Below are 18,629 nucleotides of genomic sequence, written 5' to 3'. Positions count from 1 at the left end.
AATTTTCGAAAATAGCTGCTCTCTTTATTTTTTCCGATCCGCGTTCTCAGTGCCGCCTCTTAATTCGATCGCACGAGCATTATCATCGCCGATCCGTTCGGTTGTTGTTAGCTCGAAAGTAATTTTGATTTAATTTTTGTTGTCTGTTTTTTGTTTTTTTTTTTTTTTTACTTTAGTTTGTCAGAGTCTGTTGTCTTGATAACGTTGCTGATCGTCTCTAATTTGCTAAAATTTGATTTAATTCGACTATTTTTCTGTGTGTTTCGTCTCTGCGTTGTCGTTTTGTGCGTGTAAAAAGTTATCCTGGTCATAAAAAAAGACTTTTATAATTGTGCAAATATAGTTATTGCTGAAATTTCGATATAAAAAGTGCTTTATTTGTCGTGAAAGACCAACAAAAAATAAATAATACAAAAGTATTGTACGCTTATGTCATTACGTCTCGTAGCGTAAACGTAACGTCTCACGTAAAACGTATATAAATCAAGTGCCTGTTTTTCTGCTTTCTTTGTGGGTTTTGTGGTCTCTTAAAAAGAGTATATATATTGTATACCTATCGATATATCCAAGCTATTATTAACAAAAAATCTGTGTGTGTCCTATATACCATATGAGTCTTATGTGAGTACGGAGTATCCTTACTTTTAAGCCTTAAAAGTTGCTATTGTTGTTTACCTATCTATCCGTTTAATTTTCAATTTATTTATTGCCAAATGTACTCAACTCTAACCTCATTTAACTGTGTGTATGTTGTCTCATTATAAACCACATGGGTTTTACTCGTCTGTATAAATCAGTGAATATATATATATAATAAGTTTATGTGCTTCTATATATGCAATAAATCTTTGTTGCTTGGGTTATCGGTTTTTTGCCTATTTGTTGTTGTTGTGAATGCTGTGGTTTTTATTTGCTGTCGATGTGTCAATAAAGGTTTCCTTGTCCTCAACATTGTTTATACATTATTTTTTTATTCCAATGGTATTATAATTGATTAAAATGCTATTATTTGCATATCAGTTTTATCTCCGTGCCCCCAAGAGAGACAGAATTATTTAACAAGGTTTTTTTTGTTATGTTTTATTGATAGCTCTTTATTGAATATTTTTTTTTCTGTAAATTTATCGTACGTCAATGTACTTTTTTTGGAAAAATAAAAACTAAATACACTTAAGATCACATTTGTAGGTAAAACATACTCAAATTATTTAAAATATTCAAATTTTAAAAAGAAGATTAGAAGATTGGTGGAAAATTTGTAAAACAAAGTTGCAGAAAAATAAAAATAAATATTAATCGCATTTATTTAGTTGGTTTAACCTTTTATTTTTTACAAATTCCTGTTGCAAAATCTTTACCCTCTATATTTAAATATTATTATTGACTATATATCATCTCTTTCCTATCTATATTCCCTCCTAGTATCATATGAAAATCCCCTCAACAAATCAATTGACAAATCCCGGAACTTGGAGCCATTCAATTAGCCGTAATTAGACGGAAGTTGCTGGGCTCCGCCATTGAGCATCACTTGTTGCATGAATAATGGCTGCCAATAATAATGCCGTTAACAAGGAAGGATCTAGGAAGGGTCTGTCTGATAGGGGGGCAAAGTAAGGGTTCTTGTGGTAAGGACTCGTAGTACAACAACAGCAGCAGCAGCAGCAGTTTTGTTTGCTTTGACAAATACAAGTTGCCTCCTGGAGCCATAATAATAATATTATTTATGGTCCTCTCGAGGGTATGTCGCTGCTGAACTCAATGGGAAACGATAGAACTTCTTGGCTGACAATTTATAGATATTTCATTATTATGGTAACGAGAGGGAGGAAATGTAAGAACTTGGTATCCTCTAAAGGAGCATACATATTGCAACGATGAAGAAAAAAAAAATAGAAGCTTAAAGATTTTTCTCCCTTTGCGCTTGTTAGCGACATTTTTTCATAGATGTTTTGTTTTTGTTGTGAATTTGTTATTGTTTTTAGTATGATTTTCTTGTTCTTTTTCTTGAACTCATGTCAAGCATGTAAAGCTTCTTGTTTACGCTTTTTCAAATTCTTTTCCTCCAGCTTTTAACATATGTTCCACTTGTGTTCAAAGCCACTTTTGTTTGTTATTTATCAAATGCAGAAGCAACTCTGACAAAATAAATTTAAATTGATGATTATGCTTTGGATAGAAACGATTAAGCTTATATCTTATAGTTTTATCAAGTTTCCTTGAAAGTAATACACTTTTAAGCTACACATTATTATATTTGGGAGTATGTAAATCAATTTTAATGGCTTGGGTTAAGTTAATAGGTGAGTAAACTTGGGCAAATGAAAAGACTTTCCTGTGCCAAAGGTTTTGCTTCAACCTAATTAAATATATTCATTTAAATTAAGAAGTTGTTGACAAGATACAGAAATAGCTAAGGCAAATGTCATTGGGTTAGGCTGCTACTTAAATGGGAGAGGGAATGAAATTATTTTAAGAAAAACAAAAAAGTATTCCAAGTGAGGCCCCTACAGAAAAGTTGGTCTAATAAACATTAATCTGTATTCTGATTTCAATATTTACTTATTTATCTATCAGAAATTTCTATAATTGCACTTAAAACAACACTCTTTCCCAGTCTCTTTAACTTTCTACTCTTTTTCCATAACTGCCTTCACTTGTCACTCTTTATCCTTGACAATTATTTTGGGGCATGAAAACTTTCTAAATGCATCGCAGCATGGGTTTCCCCTGTAAAATAATTGCCTAGCCTGAAAAAGGACTCGAGTAAAACCACCTTATTCAAGCCAAAGTCAACTTATTCTCCACTTCTCCATTCTGGTTACTCAACACTCACTTATTATTAAGTTGTTTTCAAAACTAGCTAAGAGGAAAAACAGGAAAAGATGGCGGGGCGAAGGATGCTCCCAGCAAAAGTTAAATTATAAAATCGTCAGAAGTTGACGAAGACATTTTGTGCCTATGCACACACACAGTGGAAAATTCTCAACCAAAAAATAAGTAAGGGGGGGGGGGAAATGTGAGGAAAATCGTAGGGAATGGAGGGATGGAGCCACTTAAGATGCTTAGCGCCATGGCAAGCGAAAATAATGACGCTCATAAAAACTAACTAAACACAAAAATAAAGCAAATAGCATAGGCAACGGGAGTTTGGTGGGTGGGTAAGGGGAGTGTTTTTAAGCTGGAACGCTTCCTGAATGACAACGATAATGATGTGCGATAATGTTTGTTGTTATTTCGTTTTGCTTTTGTTCATGGTGCTACTTCATTCCACGAATGCTGCAAAACGATGATGATGACGATGATAATGCTGATGAAGATGTTATTGTTTTGTTGCTGTTGTTGTTGTTGTTGTTGTTGTTGTTGTTGTGAAACTAAGACAACTGTCAAAGTCCTTGCCAAAAGGATTAGTCGGAGCTGGTGCCTTTCGACGTCTCTGCACCCATTAGTTTTGTAAATTAATGGGGTATAATAAGTTAGATAGGATTTTGGGGTTTTTATTAGAGGAGATTTTATAACATTTTTTAAACAGCCAAGAAACTTAATTTGTTGAGAGACTAAGTTTTAATACTTCAGGTTTTATTATTGAAGTTTGTATGTAAATTCGCACTTGGGAATTTTAAGGTACGCAGTCCCTGAAACAAGTTAGGCTTTTATTATTATTAAAAGGGTATTTAACAAAGTGTGTCTTAATAATACTACAAATAACTATAATAATTTTAAAGTTTATACAAAATGTAAACAAATAAAAAAAGAATTAAATTCAGTTGAAATCTTTTTAGGTATTACCGTGTAATTGAGTTTGTGAGTGATTCAATTGATTGCACTAATTAAAACAATTAATTTAAACCAAGTTAATCGTTAATAAAAATCTTTTTTGATCTTTTAAACCATTTACCTACATAAAAATAAAACTGATAGGGTATTTTTATACTCCAAAAACCCACTCGTATATCATCTCAACTAACTTCCCTCGCGCCTTTCCATTAGTCTTGTCTTGCTCTTATCACAGTCGTAATTAAAATTGCAGCAGACGTAGTGAAGTTTTCTACTTTCTTACCCCCCCCCCAACTCCCTTTGAATTTCCCCTGGCTTTTCCCCCTCATTCTATTTAATCGCTTCAACTGCCTGCCGTAATTTATTTATTGCCGAAAATCGTCTCTATTTCTGATTTCTCTCTCCTTTCCCTTTAGGTTGTTGTATTTTTTAATTGATTAGAAACGTGAGTTTTGTTTTGTTTTGTTTTTCTTGTGCACGCCTTCAATTGGCATCGAGCCAGATCATTTTCAGTCTCATTGAATTTTCTTCTAGGTTTTTCTTGCCTTCGTTCAATGAGTTTATTTTTTATTTTTGCAAATTTAGTAAATGACTCTCTTGGCAGAACTTTTAAATTGGTTGATTCATTTAGTTTTAATGCCAAAGGTATGGCCAACGAAAGAGATTGCGTGGGAGATGACTCAATTTTGCTTAATAAAACTTTATTTTTTATTACCAAAACGTTAACAGATGACTAGTTATTAATATTTGTTATATTAACTCTATAACAAGTTTACAATTTAAACTTGAAATACGAAATAAATTTCGAAAAATTTTGATCGTAGTTTGCGCTGCTCCGGATTTCACAGAGTGTCAAGGGAATGAATATTTGAAATTAATTTTAATCTAGTTGTATCGTTTCCAAATCAGACTGTGTGGCGTACATATTATTTTAAAAAAAGTTCAACAATTTTCGGCTTCTAGGTGGCGAAATTCTAAATGTGTTAACTTTTCGGCCGTATCGCGTCTCGTTCCATCCCTTTCATAACTAAATAGAAAAACCCTACAAAAAAATATATATAAACGTATAAGAAAGCCCCATTGCTGTGCTTTCGGCTACAAATTCTACATGTGTTAGAAGGAATAAGAACAGGAAATATTTTAAATTTCTGCAGCAAGTGGAAAAGGTGAGTGGAAGAAAGTAGCTCAAGTGCTTAAGTTTTTTCGGGGACACCAAGCGGATATTGTAGTTACATGGAGTGAAAGGTGGAGTGGTTCCTTCTGTGAGTTGTTTGGTCCTGCCGACTGCATGTCAGATTATTGCAAGGACCTGCCTTCCTGTCTGCCTGACTGACTGACCTGACCGGCTTTCGAGTCTCTTAAGTGTTCTCAGCAGTTATTGAAATGCTGCAATTGAGTTTCGAGAGCTCGAAGCTATTTAATTGTTCCCAGCCTCTCAAAACCCAAGGTGCACTATATTTTCATTGGTGATGGTACTGGGATATTATAGACGTATCTTGGGGGGACTGTATTAAGATTGAAGTTCTTAAGACCAAGGACTCTCAAGTAGAAAATCTGTACAAAAATGTATTGTATTCAATACAGTCTTTGAAGTGTATAAGAAAATAGTTCTTATGAAGATGGAATAATAGCTTACTTTATGCATATATAATATCAATGGTTTTCCGATATAGTAATTTTATAAAAACCTTCATCAATATATCTTTAAACTTTATTCAACGCTTATGTTCGTATCAGGCTCAAGCTCCTGGCCATCTCTAGTTCAGTTCAATAAAGATGCAATGGCAGCCAGCAACCGGCAATCGTTCCTTTACCCGCAGGTGTTGTAATCCAACAACAAGTCCTGGACCGGAGCCAAAGCAGCTTTCTCTCTCAAGTGCTAACTAATTTCGTTGTTGTCCTTACCGCTCCGCTTCGTTGCTGCCTCTCAGGACATCTTCTGCATCCGTTGGCATCCTCGAGCTTAGCCTCATTCCCTGGCTCATCCTCATCCTCAGCCTCATCATCATCGTCGGCGTCTTCCTGCAGTTTCGTTTTTGGTGTCAGCAACATTTCTTCAATTGGTTTCGTTTGCCGGGCCCCGTCATGTTGTTGTCCTTTTTGGTCCTCCATGTCCTTTATAGAGTAGTATATTTTTTTTTTCTTTGGGTTCTAGTTTTTCGATTTTTCTACGTATTGCAATCTTTTTTCTCTCTTTTTTTTTTTTTTTTGGCAAACTCTTCTTGTGTGTGGCGCACAGTTGTTGACTCTGTTTCGGGGCCAAAGCCAATTCCTTTTTGGCCCTGGCCAAGTCATCTCTTGGCTTGTTTCAGCTTTTTATGCACTTTGCTTCAGGTTTCGTCCCCATTTTCTCCTTTCTACCTTATCCAAAATGCAGCACTCTACCCATATGATCTGGTTTCGGGTCCGCATTTTTATGGCCATCGTCTTAGCCTTTTTCCTACCTTGCCTGGAAGTTGAGTTTCTTGCGAATATGGAACATGTCTCATTTGGATCATAACATTTAGCTTAATGCTTATGGTGTTTTGCTTCGAGGATAGTTTTATCTAAAGTGAAATAGGAGGTTTTATTGTCAATGAGTACACTTGCAAGGGTTGAATTAAAATTTAGAAGGCATTGAAATTAAAATCAAACTAATCTTGTTTTTATTAATTTGAATTTTTGTATTATTTAGCATTTATATTTATATATATATTATTTTGAATACTTAAAAAAGCTTATTTTTGCCGCGCACTTGTTATCGATAGCTATTATCGGCCTGCGCTTTCGTCGATTGTCGACGATCGGGCCGGCAAACAGCTGACTCTTGTCACCACTACTTAAATTTTTCTTCTTCCGTGCAAGTTTTTCGTGTCACCGGCTGCTTTTGTGCTAATATTTTCGTTTTCATCGCGTTGCGTTCGCACTTTGAATGACTACCAACAAATTGGCAACGAATTTGTACACTCAAATCCACCAGAGACTCGCCTGTTCGCGCTTTCGGGCTTTCACGTCGGCCGGCTTTGTGAGTGCTTCCCCCACGCGGCGTTTCGACCAACAGCTGATCTCTGTTTTGCTTTTCAGGTGTCTCACAAAACAACAACAAATCGCTGGAGCTTCAATCAGATACGTGCACTTAAAAAAATGTCGAAGTATGTCTCAAATAGGGAATGAAATTATGTATAATTCAAAATAGGTCATTCCGTTGTTTTTGTTTTGATATTCTAAAATTTGGTAATTTGTATATGCTTACAGAATATTATTAATTATTAACCAATGTTTAAAGTAAAGAAACTAAAGAAATATGTATGATTTACTATATCTTGAAATTAGTTTTCATTTCATTTAAATTTAATATTAATTTTTTATTCTGCTGGATATTTTCATTTGAGTTTTCATATTTTTGTGTTGTTTTGAATTCTTTAATGCGCTTAAAAGATAACCATTAATAAAATTTATATTAAATGGAAAGGGATATAAAATATATAAAAAATAATAATAATTGTTATATTAATTGTAAAAATCCACGGAATGACCTATAGAGACTTGTATTTTAGTCTCGCAAACCCGTCTAAGCTCTATCAAAATTACTTCCATGATTTTAAAACTAATTTCTATTTTTGTCATTTTTTTAAGTATCGATATGGATAAAGTTTACATGCGCAATGCAGCTGAAAGCAAAGAACTAAACATAGTTTTTCGCTATGTGAACGAAAACCTAAAGATTGATCGAGAATTTAATTTCAATCGACAAATGGATGAGCAAATTGAATGCATTTTGACACGAATTCAAGGAAATGTTCAAAAGCAGATGGAGAAAAAGCTAAAAAAGAAGGGTAAGAGTAACGAACCGGTGGCGGTTGAATCTTCGGAGATAAATGTTAAACTTTATAGCGAAAACCATGATCTAAATTTCAATAATTTAACATTTACTGAACTGCTTGAGAAAAATATCAGCGGGATAAAGCTTCGTGTGGTAGATGCCACTTTCGATATGGTTTTCAATCCACCATGGATTTTAAGCCTTAAATTACCGAAATGCATGCTGGCTGGATTTGTAATTTATCCGACAGCTTGTGAACTGCAATTTGCCGGTCGTGAGCATAGCAAAGGAACTTGGCTAAAAGCCAAGGAATCCAAATCTACCCAATGGGAAGTCTGTGGCGAAGGTTTCCACTATACTCCAACGCTTGAAGATATTGGATACTACCTTAAATTTGTTGTCACTCCTGGAAATGAAAAAGGATATCAAGGTCCTGTGTTGGAAGAGATTTCTAAAACTACAGTTCAAGCTGCGCCAGATTTATTTCCCTTTGAAGATCGACATCGTCATACTTCTGATTATTTGAAAGCTTCAAATGAACTTCGAGTTGTAACCTACAATCTATTGGCTGACTATTATGCCGATAGTGATTACTCCCGATCGACATTATTCCCTTATTGTCCGCCAAAATATTTGGAAATTGATTACAGAAAACAATTATTTATCAAGGAAATCGTTGGCTATAAGGCTGATCTCATCTGTCTTCAAGAGGTTGATCAAAAGATATTTGATATTGACTTTAAGGAAATACTGTGTGGGGCTTCACTCAATTATCATGGTATCATGGCCCCCAAGGGTACATGTGCGGAAGGTGTTGGCATTTTCTTTCGTAAATCCCGATTTGAACTCGTGGAGTCTCGAGTCTTGCATTTAGGTTCTAAGATACCTGAACTATCCATATTTGAAAGTCTTTGGAGTAAGATTAAGGTTAATGAGCAATTGGCAACACGTATTTGTGATCGATCAACGACACTGCAGACATGTTTGCTAAAGATTAAGGATACCAATCGATATATACTTGTGGCCAACACTCATTTATATTTCCATCCCGACGCCGATCATATACGCCTTTTGCAAATGGCCTTTTCCATCATTTACGTTGAACATTTGGTCAAGGAAGCTGTAAAGGATTTAAAACTTTCAAGCTCTCAGGATATTGGACTAATATTTTGTGGAGATTTTAATAGTGTTCCGGAATGCGGAATATACAAATTGATGACTGAACAATTTGTGGATAAAGATTTTGTGGATTGGCGTAGTAATGCCGAGCAAGCTGTTTCGAATGTGGAACTTACTCAGCCTTTTAAAATGGCCTCAGCTTGTGGCACTCCAGAGTTTACCAACTTTACTACCCTTTTTGCTGCATGCTTGGATTATATATTCTATCAACAGGATCGATTTGAAGTACTTCGATATGTACCATTGCCAACGGATGAACAATTGAAGGCAAATAGTGCCATACCATCGGTAGTCATTCCTTCAGATCATGTTGCTTTAATAGCTGACCTTAGATTTAAGACAGAATTGTCTGCCTAAAATAATTCAATTTTTAATCAGTGATTGTACTAAGCATTTAAACTGTTAAATTATAAACGTCAAATGTATTTGAAAAACTCATTAAATTTTACTTGAAATAACCAGTGTCAAAAAGCACTAAAACATCGCTTATAGAGACTATTTTGCATTATTTTTAATATAATTAAATATAAATATAAAACGTTTTATAAAACTAATAATTCTTATAAATTTAATAATATACTTTATAAATAAAATATTCTCTTTTTACTTCATAATCTCTGCAATTTTTGTGACATTAAGGGGATTTAGTTGTCATTTCACTATATACTTTATTACCTTTCCCCATAAATTTTCAAATTGAAATGAATGAAAAACCCCGGAATGAGCTGGGTGAAAAAAACAAACCCTAGCAAATTGCGGAATTGGGTTGGGCGGCGACAACAAATTGAGTAAATCCCTGAGTGGCTTAGCTCGCTTTCCAGCTTTTCCTCTATAGCTTCTGCTTCTGTTTTCTGGCTGATTGCAGAACGCAGAGCAATTAACGTGAAAATTCGCCAAGGAAAAACCTGGCAAACAACACACACACACAGAGAAAAAAAAAAGCTTAAAAGAAATCCGACAGAGGGTGGGAAAAGAATATCCCAAGCCAACTGAAGTGATTTTCGCACTAATTAACTGCACTTAGTTGACACATACCAATCTATTCACACCGACACACTACCCAGGAACAACAATTATAACAACAACAACAACTACTACTACAACAACAAGAACTACAACAACTACACCAACAACAACGTTGTCGTTGGCATAATCAGAGCCAGTGCAGCATTTTAATTGCTTTCCATTTCCACAGTGCCTGCCAATATAAAGTCCCACATGTGCAATCGGAATTTTCCACAGAAATTATTAGAAAGTAAATGCCATGTGTGGCTACAATGGAGGTCAAAGAAATAGGTGTTTATTATTTTAAAAATTAATTTATTGTATAACCTATAATTATACTTTTATAAAGAAATTATTACTCAATTTTTAAACAATAATTTCAGAAATGTTTTTTTTTAACGATTTGTACTTAAAGTGCAGATTTAACACTGATTTCATGTAAGGAAAACAATTTTAAAGGATTTTTTTTTTTTTGATATTTTGATAAACAATATTTTTGTAATATATTTTACAACTGAATTCTATTTAATATTCTATTTAAACATTCTTCAATTACCATCAAATGCATGTGTTCTATTCTTCCTTTCTTTTATTCAGTTTTTTTATTTCTTATTTAATAGTATCTTATCTTATTTATTAAATTTCTCAAATACTTTCAACAATTCTTTAACTCTTTCTTAACCCTAAATTTTTTTAATATGGATTTTCTTGGGAATATGAAACTCCTACAAATTTATCTATTACTGTTCCTATTCAATTGGTGTTGTATGAGCTCCGCAACTCTATAATTATGTGGAACTGTGTTGACAACCAACTCTTTGGTGCAAGGGAAAATGAAAAAGGAGCAAAAAGGAAGCAGCATGGCATTCAATTCTCAGTTTGGTTTTCCCTTAGCTTCTCATTTTCCTTTCCCATATATGAGGCACATTGTTATTGCACATCAAAGTGGATTCGCTTGATTTAGTTTTTGGATTTTTTTCGATTTTGCCATGGTTACGTGTGTGGGGATGAATTTAAATGATTTTAATTAGCAAGGGATTGTTAGGTAGAAAGTTATACATTTTTTTCAGATTAATAAGGAATTTATGTACATTGCTTAGATATCTTATTTTCATTAATTTCCACTTCTTAAATATTCCCAAAATATGCCGACTCAATTGGTTTTACTTTGTGTAAGCCATATTTATGCACAGAAAGTAATCTCAAATTTAACGTAAATACATATTTATATGGAACTTATTAAGCTCTATGACTTCATAAAAAAAACGTAGAAAATGACCGCTCCGACCAAGGGTCAGGAGGCAGGACATTTTATTTACTTTGTTGATTAAGCTAAAATAGCAAGTAGAAAGAGAGAGAGAGAGACCATAAGGGCAAGGGAAAGAGAGATCATCCAAGTGGCAAAGTTACGAGGCAACTGCCAAGGACAAAGCCAGAAAAAAAAACTCCCAAAAAAATAGGCAAAAAAATGAGGAAAAAGCAAACGGAAGCATACGGAAATGCCGGGAGCGTGGATTACATTAACGCAGTATTTTCATAGACGAGGGTGTAAAGGAGGGGTAGGGATGAGGACGGGGATGAGGAGCAGGAAGAGGTCCTGGCTGTGGGTGAGACTTGGCAAATTAAACGCCCACTTAATCTCGGCCGGGTCAACTTGTGACACGAAACTCATTTGGTGGGCAAGGTGCCCAGGAATGCTGAATGGACAAATATGCTACAGTGGTTTGGATTTTAAGTTCAATACAATTGTATTAAATTTCTTTAATATTCTTTTAATTTTTTCAATTGATTTTCATATTTATCTCAGGCATTCTTTCATTTAAAGTCTTCATAAATAGTACATTTATTTATATATAAAATATAATACTATTAAAATATGATTAGAATAATAATACGACTTTCTTTTCTTTAAAATTGTCTTTAAACTGCTGTTGAATAAGTCAAAGCTTCTTTATAATTTTTGTAAATATATCTAGAAATTAATTTAATCTTTAAATGATTAATTTCTTTCACACATTCTTTAATGTATTATTTCCCATCTCATCTGAAGCTATTTTATTTACATTTTTAATGCAAATTCCCATCGTTTCCTAACTTTTTTTATGGGGTGTTGTTCTCCTCTGAGCAGGAGGGTCATGAGGATGATGGCTATCGCATTTGGCAAGTTCAGGGACATTGCCGTGGGACAGTGTCAAGATCAAGTCTGCATCTCTTCCATCTATTCACTCCACCGCCCGCAGAGGTCTAGTCGGTTTGAATTAATTTCACGGCAAAGGGCGACTGGCTGGTGAAGAAACTAAAGAAAAACAGTTTTCCAGGCACTTTTGTGTCAAAAAGTTGTCGTCGTCGTAGTCGCGACATTTCTACTGTGTCTCCGTCTGGGATTCCCTTTTTCCCCAAGGTTTCCTCTCCTGGCTCCTATTCCATGGAATGTTATTTTACTTTTTTTATTTTGCTCTCTTTTCTCGAGTGCAGGAAATGCGTACTTCCTGTTTGTTGTCTCAGCAAGCTTTGGCATATTTGCGTGCTTTCCCCTCGCAGTCTCCGCCTGCCGCCTTTTCTCCCACTGCATTTTTTCTTCCTTTTTTTTTGTTTGTATCTGTGTGTGTGAGTTTGAGGGACAATGAATGCACTTGGTCCTGTCTGTGATTCTTCGCTTCCTTGGACTTCGTTGGGGGTCACCCCATAAACTTTTGCGTCCTACTGGCGCATAATTTTACATGTCGTTTTTCTTTCTTCCTTAAGATACCTAGGAATCTTGGAGAGAAAAGGTATATATTTCTATAATCCATAGTTAGCAATTATTGTATTTTCTAAAAAAAATTATTATTTATTATTTAAAACAGTACGTTGATTGCATAAACTGTCCAGAATGAAAATCCTTATTATTTATTACAAAAACACAGCGCTGCAGAAAAGTATGCAATCAGCATCGAAAATCACCTACTGGGTATTTTATGATGGAGACACCAAGTCCTTTTCAACTCCTTTTTTAACTATATAACGATAAATTAATTTAAATTTAAAAAGTTTGTTTTTTAAATACCCGGGTATTCTGTAGTCGTTAAATTTCTCCTCCCAAAAAACCTAACTTATTTTCTTTGAGGCTGCATGGGCCAGGAAATGTCTGGGCTCAATTCACTACCCGTTCCGTTGGTTTTGTTAAAAACTTGCTAGCATTTATCTGTTTTGTGCACGTAGTATGTGGAGACGACGGGTTCATCCTTTGGCATCCCCTTGGCTGATCCTTTTTTTCCCTTTACTGGCCCTGTAGGACATTCATCCGCTTTTGCGTTCTGCCCACATGGGGTGCGTTGATATATATTTTTTTCAAAAAGGCCTTCTTCCTCTTGTGCTACCATTTTTCCTGCAGGGGCATCAGCTTATTGAAATGGATAGATTGGGAAGGAAAAGGAAAAGGTCTGTGGGTCCCTCTTGCAACTTTACTTCCTTTTTGTCGCATTTTGAATGGTTAACGGATTCAGTGATTCAGTGCCAGCTTAATCTTGGATTTCTTATATTGAACTATAGGAAAAGTAGGTGGATAAGTAATTAGTTAAATGTTGTTCTTAGCAGGTTTTAAATAAAAAAAAAATTGATAGAAACTAAATAATTATTACTCATATTTATAAATATATAGTGGTAGTCTGTCTTTATGATGGAGCTGTGTAGATGTCAAAGGTCTGTTGGTCCCATGAATAAAACCCCAGACTCCTGAGCTTAGTATGTGTGTCTTCACTGAAGTTGTCCATTGAAGTCTCTTAGGAGGGTGGATATCCTTGTCTCTCCCTTTCTTTCTCGGTGTGTGTGTTTCAGTCCTTATTCATGGACATGCATATAGGCAGGGGAAATGCTCCCACTACTACCTTTTTCTCCCTCCCCAAGTAAGGCTACTCCTTGGGTAGTTGTTACATCATACAGACAACGACACATTTTGGACACACATCGAATAGCAACGCAACATCTATGGGAAGCAACAAGCAGCCAGCGAACCCCGGCGACCACAAAACCAAAGTTCTTCGCGTCAACCTAATGGAGTTCGGCAGAATGCCACCAAAAATAAGAGGAGGAAGCCGAGACCTGAAATACTCTTAAGTTAATACCATAAGTTAATATTAAAAAAGAAAGTCTTAATTTTTTAAACTGTTACAAATACTACTTAGCTAAACACAAATCTCTGCCAAAAGAAACCCTTTACAATACGTTTTCATAAAAAAATAATTTTAAAGGCCTTAAGGCATTAGTATCTCTTTGGGCTAGTCTAAAAGCAGCCACTAAAAATAGTAAAAATTGGGTTAGACACTGAGAAAGGACCTTTGGTGTACGCACAACGTTTTCACCGCAAGGTTTCGAGTGCTTTGCTCCTGTTGTTACTTTACAAGGATTTTCAAAAACCATCTTGTCCTGCCGCCATCTCTTTCGCTGCTATTACTACTTCAGAGGCTTACCACATGTGCACTTTGTAATCTGTCGGCGTTATTGCATTGTGTGGTCGGTCGCTGGAAGTAGGGGAATCCCCGTACAAAATGGAGGAGATGCAGTGTGTGTGGGAAGTCCCCTAGACTTTTGAGTGCATTTTCCCTTGTGGTCGTCCTTTGCAATTGCTAAAGGAGTTTATTGGGTCTCCAAGGAGTTTGGAAAGGTTTCCTCTTAAGGATTTTGATACAGTTCTAGTGGGCGATTTTATGCGCATTTTTCAAGGCTAATTAATGCCTTCATATTTGTTTTTGATAACCAAATCAAATACATATTAATGAAATTCATTTTTATGGCCATATAAAAATATATAAATACTATTTTGAAACCCTAAATACAATATTTATTATAATTACTTGAAATAGTTAATTTCTTTTCTTATAATCAATTTTATGTTTATATTAAACTCTCAACAAAGCGTAAGATAGTTTAAAAAACTTTTCACCTACTTTTAAATCAATGTCCATTAACTCTTGAACATGTTCTTAATCAAAAAAAGAAAATCCCGCCCGTTTGCAATCAGGATTTTCTTTCTTTTTGAATTTTCGACAGACCGCAGCGACCACAAAGGAATTTTCGCTGCCGTCTCTGTCATGCGATCTGGTTGTGCCTGAACATTTTCCTGGCTCACCTTAACAAGAGCCTCATAATCGCATCAGGAATTTCTTGTTAAGCGTCACTGCAAAAAAAAAAAATGTTTTACGAAAGTAAAAAACAACGAAATTTTCGCAACTTTTAACGCGCGTCGCGTCGCCGCAGAAAAAGCCAAGGCAGGCGGCGGCGGGTAGCTGGCTAGAGGTCCTTTGTGGACAGAGCTTGAGGTCCTTTGCCTTTCCGTACCCCTAGCCACGTACCCGTCGCCCCGCCCCTTACGGATAGAATATACAAACAAGCAAAAGTTTGTAAACAAAAATTCTTTTAAAGGTCCCAGACTCCAAAGGGGGTGGGGAGGAGTGTGGAAAATCGAGGGTCCTAGAGCTTTCGGGTTAGAGGTTTTTCTGCGGGTTAAAGCGGGGAAAACCCGGAAAGTTTTTACATCATGATGCGGCGATGATATGGCTCAGGGAGTGTGACAGAGACAGAGAGGGAAAGATGGAGAGCTGCTCTTTCCACCTTGGATTTTCCAAACTCCTCTCCACCCACCTGATTACCCCTACTGTTCCCTCCATTGTTCTTGTAGTTTTTGTTGCGTATTTATTGTCGTCGTCGTCTAGGTTCAACCTTGCCACATTCGGGTTTTCCCCCATTTACTGTTGTTGTTGGATCCATTTCCACTTTAACGGCTCGTTCTTGGCTTTTCAAGAGCGTGGGAATGCCCTTTTTGCTAATGGTTTTAAACAAATTAAAAGAAAATTAGCAGCAGCTTAATATTTTTTTGCAGATATATTGTTTCTACTTTCCTTAAAACAAGGACTCTGACACATTCCTTAAATTATACAATTTATTATTTATTTCAAGTAGATTTAGATTATTTAATTGGTTAGGGTATTACAAAACCCTCATTGGACTTTTCCGAGATTTTCCTTTTATTTTATTTTTTCTCATGTCCTGGTTGTTGCCCTCCCCTTTTTCGCGGTTAAAGTTGCCGGCATTTGTTCTTCGGCTGGACACACCACACCGTTCGTTGTCAACGTTTTGTGGTTGTTGTCGTTGTTTGCTGTTATCCTTGTTGTATGTCCATCAGTTGGTTAGTCGGTTGCTGTTTTGTGGTAAGGATAACCTAAAGGATTCAGAATTAATAGCTGGACTTTTACCTACTTTGAGGCTTACTTACATGAGATGGCTTAATGAAGGCTTTTAAGTGGGTCCCGAGTTTGTAAATGATGTCGATTGCATGACAGAGTTTTTTATACAAGAATTTATAAGATTTAGTGATTATATTTGGAATATAATTAACTAGTTTTTATATTTCAATACAGTTTTCTTCTTAAACTAATGATTCTATTGTCTTGTTTTTCTTTTGTTTACATTTTGCTGCTGAAATATTTTTGTTTTGGGCTTTTTTAGCTCACAAAATAATTTCCCTTACCGTTTCGTGAGCTAAAATTTCCTTCTTACCGTTAACAACTTCGACGCATGCGCGATTTTCGTATGGAAAGGTTAATTTTCTCTTAAATATTTTCAAAAATTTCCCTTATTTAGTTTGAAAAGTGTGTTTTACATTTATTTATATTTATTTACCTTATATAAAAATATATTATTTTTATTTGTATTGTTTCTTAAACATATACGAAAAATAAGTTATTTAGCAGATTTGAATTGGTTAGAAGAAAAATTCTGTTTTCATTTAAATTTAAATCTAAAAAACTTTTAATTAATATCAAAATTGGTATAAGAAACAATTTAATAGTTGAAAATTTAACAAGCATTTTAGGCTGATATATGTTTAATGTATTATTGTTATTATTATAAATTTTTAATACCCTTAACTCTTGAAATACTATTACATATAATTAATATTTCCTATCAAATTCATTTAATTACACGGGTTAAATTTAATTTTTGTTTATTTTGAATGTTTTCCCATATTTAATATTTCATTCATTAAATTCTAAGGCCCACAACTCTAGTAGGAGGAGAAATAATCCTTGGTCTAACAGGTTGCTATGAAGGCAACATGTGGAAGAGCAAGAGCGTTTTGCAACCCGAACTCCCGATTCTAAACGAGAGACAATTTCCCAGTCAGAGAGACAGAGAGAATAAACGAGTGTTTTTTTTTTTTTAGTACATACAACGTTTGCCGCCTGTAAACAGAGAGCCAATTCCTGCAGGACCTCAGCGAAAGGACTGCATGTCTCTCTTTGTGTGTGTGTGCGAAATTCAATTTGACAATTTGCCGAATCCGCTGCCGAAGCGTACGTCAGTATTTAGTATAAATCGTGCTTTCCAACGGTGCGGATGTCCTGATCAGCGGCGTTATCCTTTGTCGCTCGTCCTCGTCGATTGTCGCTAACCGTCGTCGTCGTCGTTTCGGTGCTCTGTTATCGCGTTCGAGTGCCATTGTGTTGCGGCCCTTTTAAGTAGGCAATACTTTTTGTAAAACTCACATTTAACTCTGCAATTAACCCAAAAAAAGGGGGATAAAATCTACCCAAGAAAGCGCGCCACCCGGCTTCTTTCATTATTTATTTCCGGTTCCTCGTTTTAAGTGTACAATTAGGCGCGCCGGAGGAAAATTCAATCAGTCAAAGTGGAAAAGCAAAGCAGCAAGGAATATAAAGAAAGCAGTGTCTCTCTCGGTGTGTCCTGTGTATATGTGTGTGTTGTTTCTGTGTAATAAAACAGTGACAGGCTCAGATGATAACAGTCGTAATCAAAGGCTTTCGGTTGGCCTTTGCCCCTCGTTGATTTTGCCTTAAAATTAAATTATTCACTGTGCAATCAAAAAAGTAGTGGTTTCCTTTCTTGAAAAAGAACATGGCATTTAAAGAAAAAAGAAAGGAAGACTTTATTTAAAAGAAAAAAGGTATTTTTTACTATTTTAAAGTTTATACATTTTGAGAGTGAATGGTGGTTAGGTTGTGAGGATTTTTAAGTAAAAAAAAAAAATGATATTTAAGGTCAATAGTTTCATTGTTTATTTAGAATCACAGTCACAGTAACTCTTATCATAGAAATATCTATATTTTCGATAGCCAATATTAAAGTTGGAATTGAAAATTTATCCTTGGCTTAAATTCTTTACCATTTCACAGTGTTTGGTTACATTTACTTGATTGCAATTGTAACTTTCTGCTGCTGTGTGTCAACGTGTTAAATGCAAATGGGTTTTGTGGCTTGTTTCTCACTGCCTTGTGTGTGTGTGTTTTTTTTGTTCTGACTGTTAAGCTTTATCAATGGGCAACAACAATTACACATTATTACGTCTTCAGATTGTGTCCTTTTCACACTCGTACCCCAAAAAAAAAATCCAAGTGTGTGAGAGTTTGTTTGCATACCGGAAATGCAAAACTTCAACGGCAGCAATGGCAGCTGCCTTGACTGTCTGCCTTTATCCATGCCGCATACCCCTGTCCCTCGATCCTTTTACCTCCTTCTCTGGTTTCCTGAATTTTTTTTTTTTTTTTGTGCAACACACCCACACACACACAAAGAGATTTCAGCGATGTGTTTGCGCGTCTGTTTTGCAATTGCAATTTCCATTTCCGTTACCGTGGTTGCTGGGATATAGGAATATTGAAAATAGAAAACTAGAAGAATATATTTGTGTAAATTTGGAAACAGAAAAATAAATTACTGGTTTTAAATCTTGTGAAAAGCCGGGTAAAAGTAGGATAAAATATAGTTGGTTTAGGAATGTCCTTAAAAACATTTGTAAAGATTCTTATAACATACTTCTGAACATTTTTATATGAATTTAAATCTACTTAAGAGAAACCTAATAGAAAAA

The 18,629-nt window shown here is 35.3% G+C and overlaps 2 protein-coding genes across 14 annotated transcripts in view; both read left to right on the top strand.

The window, feature by feature from the left end:
* bru1 (bruno 1) overlaps positions 1-18,629 on the top strand; it is a 179,481-nt gene that overhangs the window by 35,771 nt on the left and 125,081 nt on the right. For 3 of the 10 annotated variants that reach the window (XR_015271294.1, XR_015271293.1, XM_086831267.1), the window contains exon 1: positions 4,803-4,943. The exons of 2 other annotated variants lie outside the window; for them this stretch is intronic. Coding sequence is in view for 2 of the 8 variants with exons in the window: in XM_086831270.1 (XP_086687396.1) it covers positions 611-621 (11 nt within the window). In the remaining 6 variants the exon portion in view is untranslated. Of the gene's footprint in view, positions 1-48; positions 622-4,802; positions 4,944-18,629 lie in introns of those variants that run through there. 5 more of the 10 variants (XM_086831270.1, XM_086831269.1, XR_015271299.1 and 2 more) reach the window with 3 other exon arrangements.
* On the top strand, positions 71-17,628 carry LOC110183007 (2',5'-phosphodiesterase 12). 4 transcript variants are annotated; one of them, XM_086831273.1, is made up of 4 exons: positions 71-118; positions 6,622-6,781; positions 6,841-6,908; positions 7,393-17,628. In XM_086831273.1, exons 2-4 carry the CDS (start codon positions 6,689-6,691, stop codon positions 9,113-9,115), a joined length of 1,884 nt encoding a protein of 627 aa, XP_086687399.1. In that variant the 5' UTR covers positions 71-118; positions 6,622-6,688; the 3' UTR covers positions 9,116-17,628. The 4 variants fall into 4 exon arrangements, with proteins under 4 accessions (XP_086687399.1, XP_086687400.1, XP_086687401.1 ...); XM_086831272.1 differs by lacking the exon at positions 71-118 and adding an exon at positions 4,809-4,943; XM_086831274.1 differs by lacking the exons at positions 71-118; positions 6,622-6,781 and adding an exon at positions 4,805-4,943.

This window comes from Drosophila serrata, unplaced genomic scaffold (genome assembly GCF_035046125.1).
Source record: "Drosophila serrata isolate PLE 108 unplaced genomic scaffold, ASM3504612v1 contig_240, whole genome shotgun sequence".
Lineage (NCBI taxonomy): Eukaryota > Metazoa > Arthropoda > Insecta > Diptera > Drosophilidae > Drosophila > Drosophila serrata.
The sequence above is the reverse complement of the archived record's forward strand: the minus strand, read 5'-3'. Positions and strand labels throughout refer to the sequence as shown.

Coding starts and splice junctions, on each gene's coding strand:
- LOC110183007 (XM_086831273.1), top strand. CDS start 6,689: ATGACTACCAACAAATTGGCAACGAATTTGTACACTCAAATCCACCAG. Junction 6,782..6,840: donor CTTTCACGTCGGCCGGCTTT/GTGAGTGCTTCC, acceptor TTTGCTTTTCAG/GTGTCTCACAAAACAACAAC. Junction 6,909..7,392: donor GCACTTAAAAAAATGTCGAA/GTATGTCTCAAA, acceptor CATTTTTTTAAG/TATCGATATGGATAAAGTTT.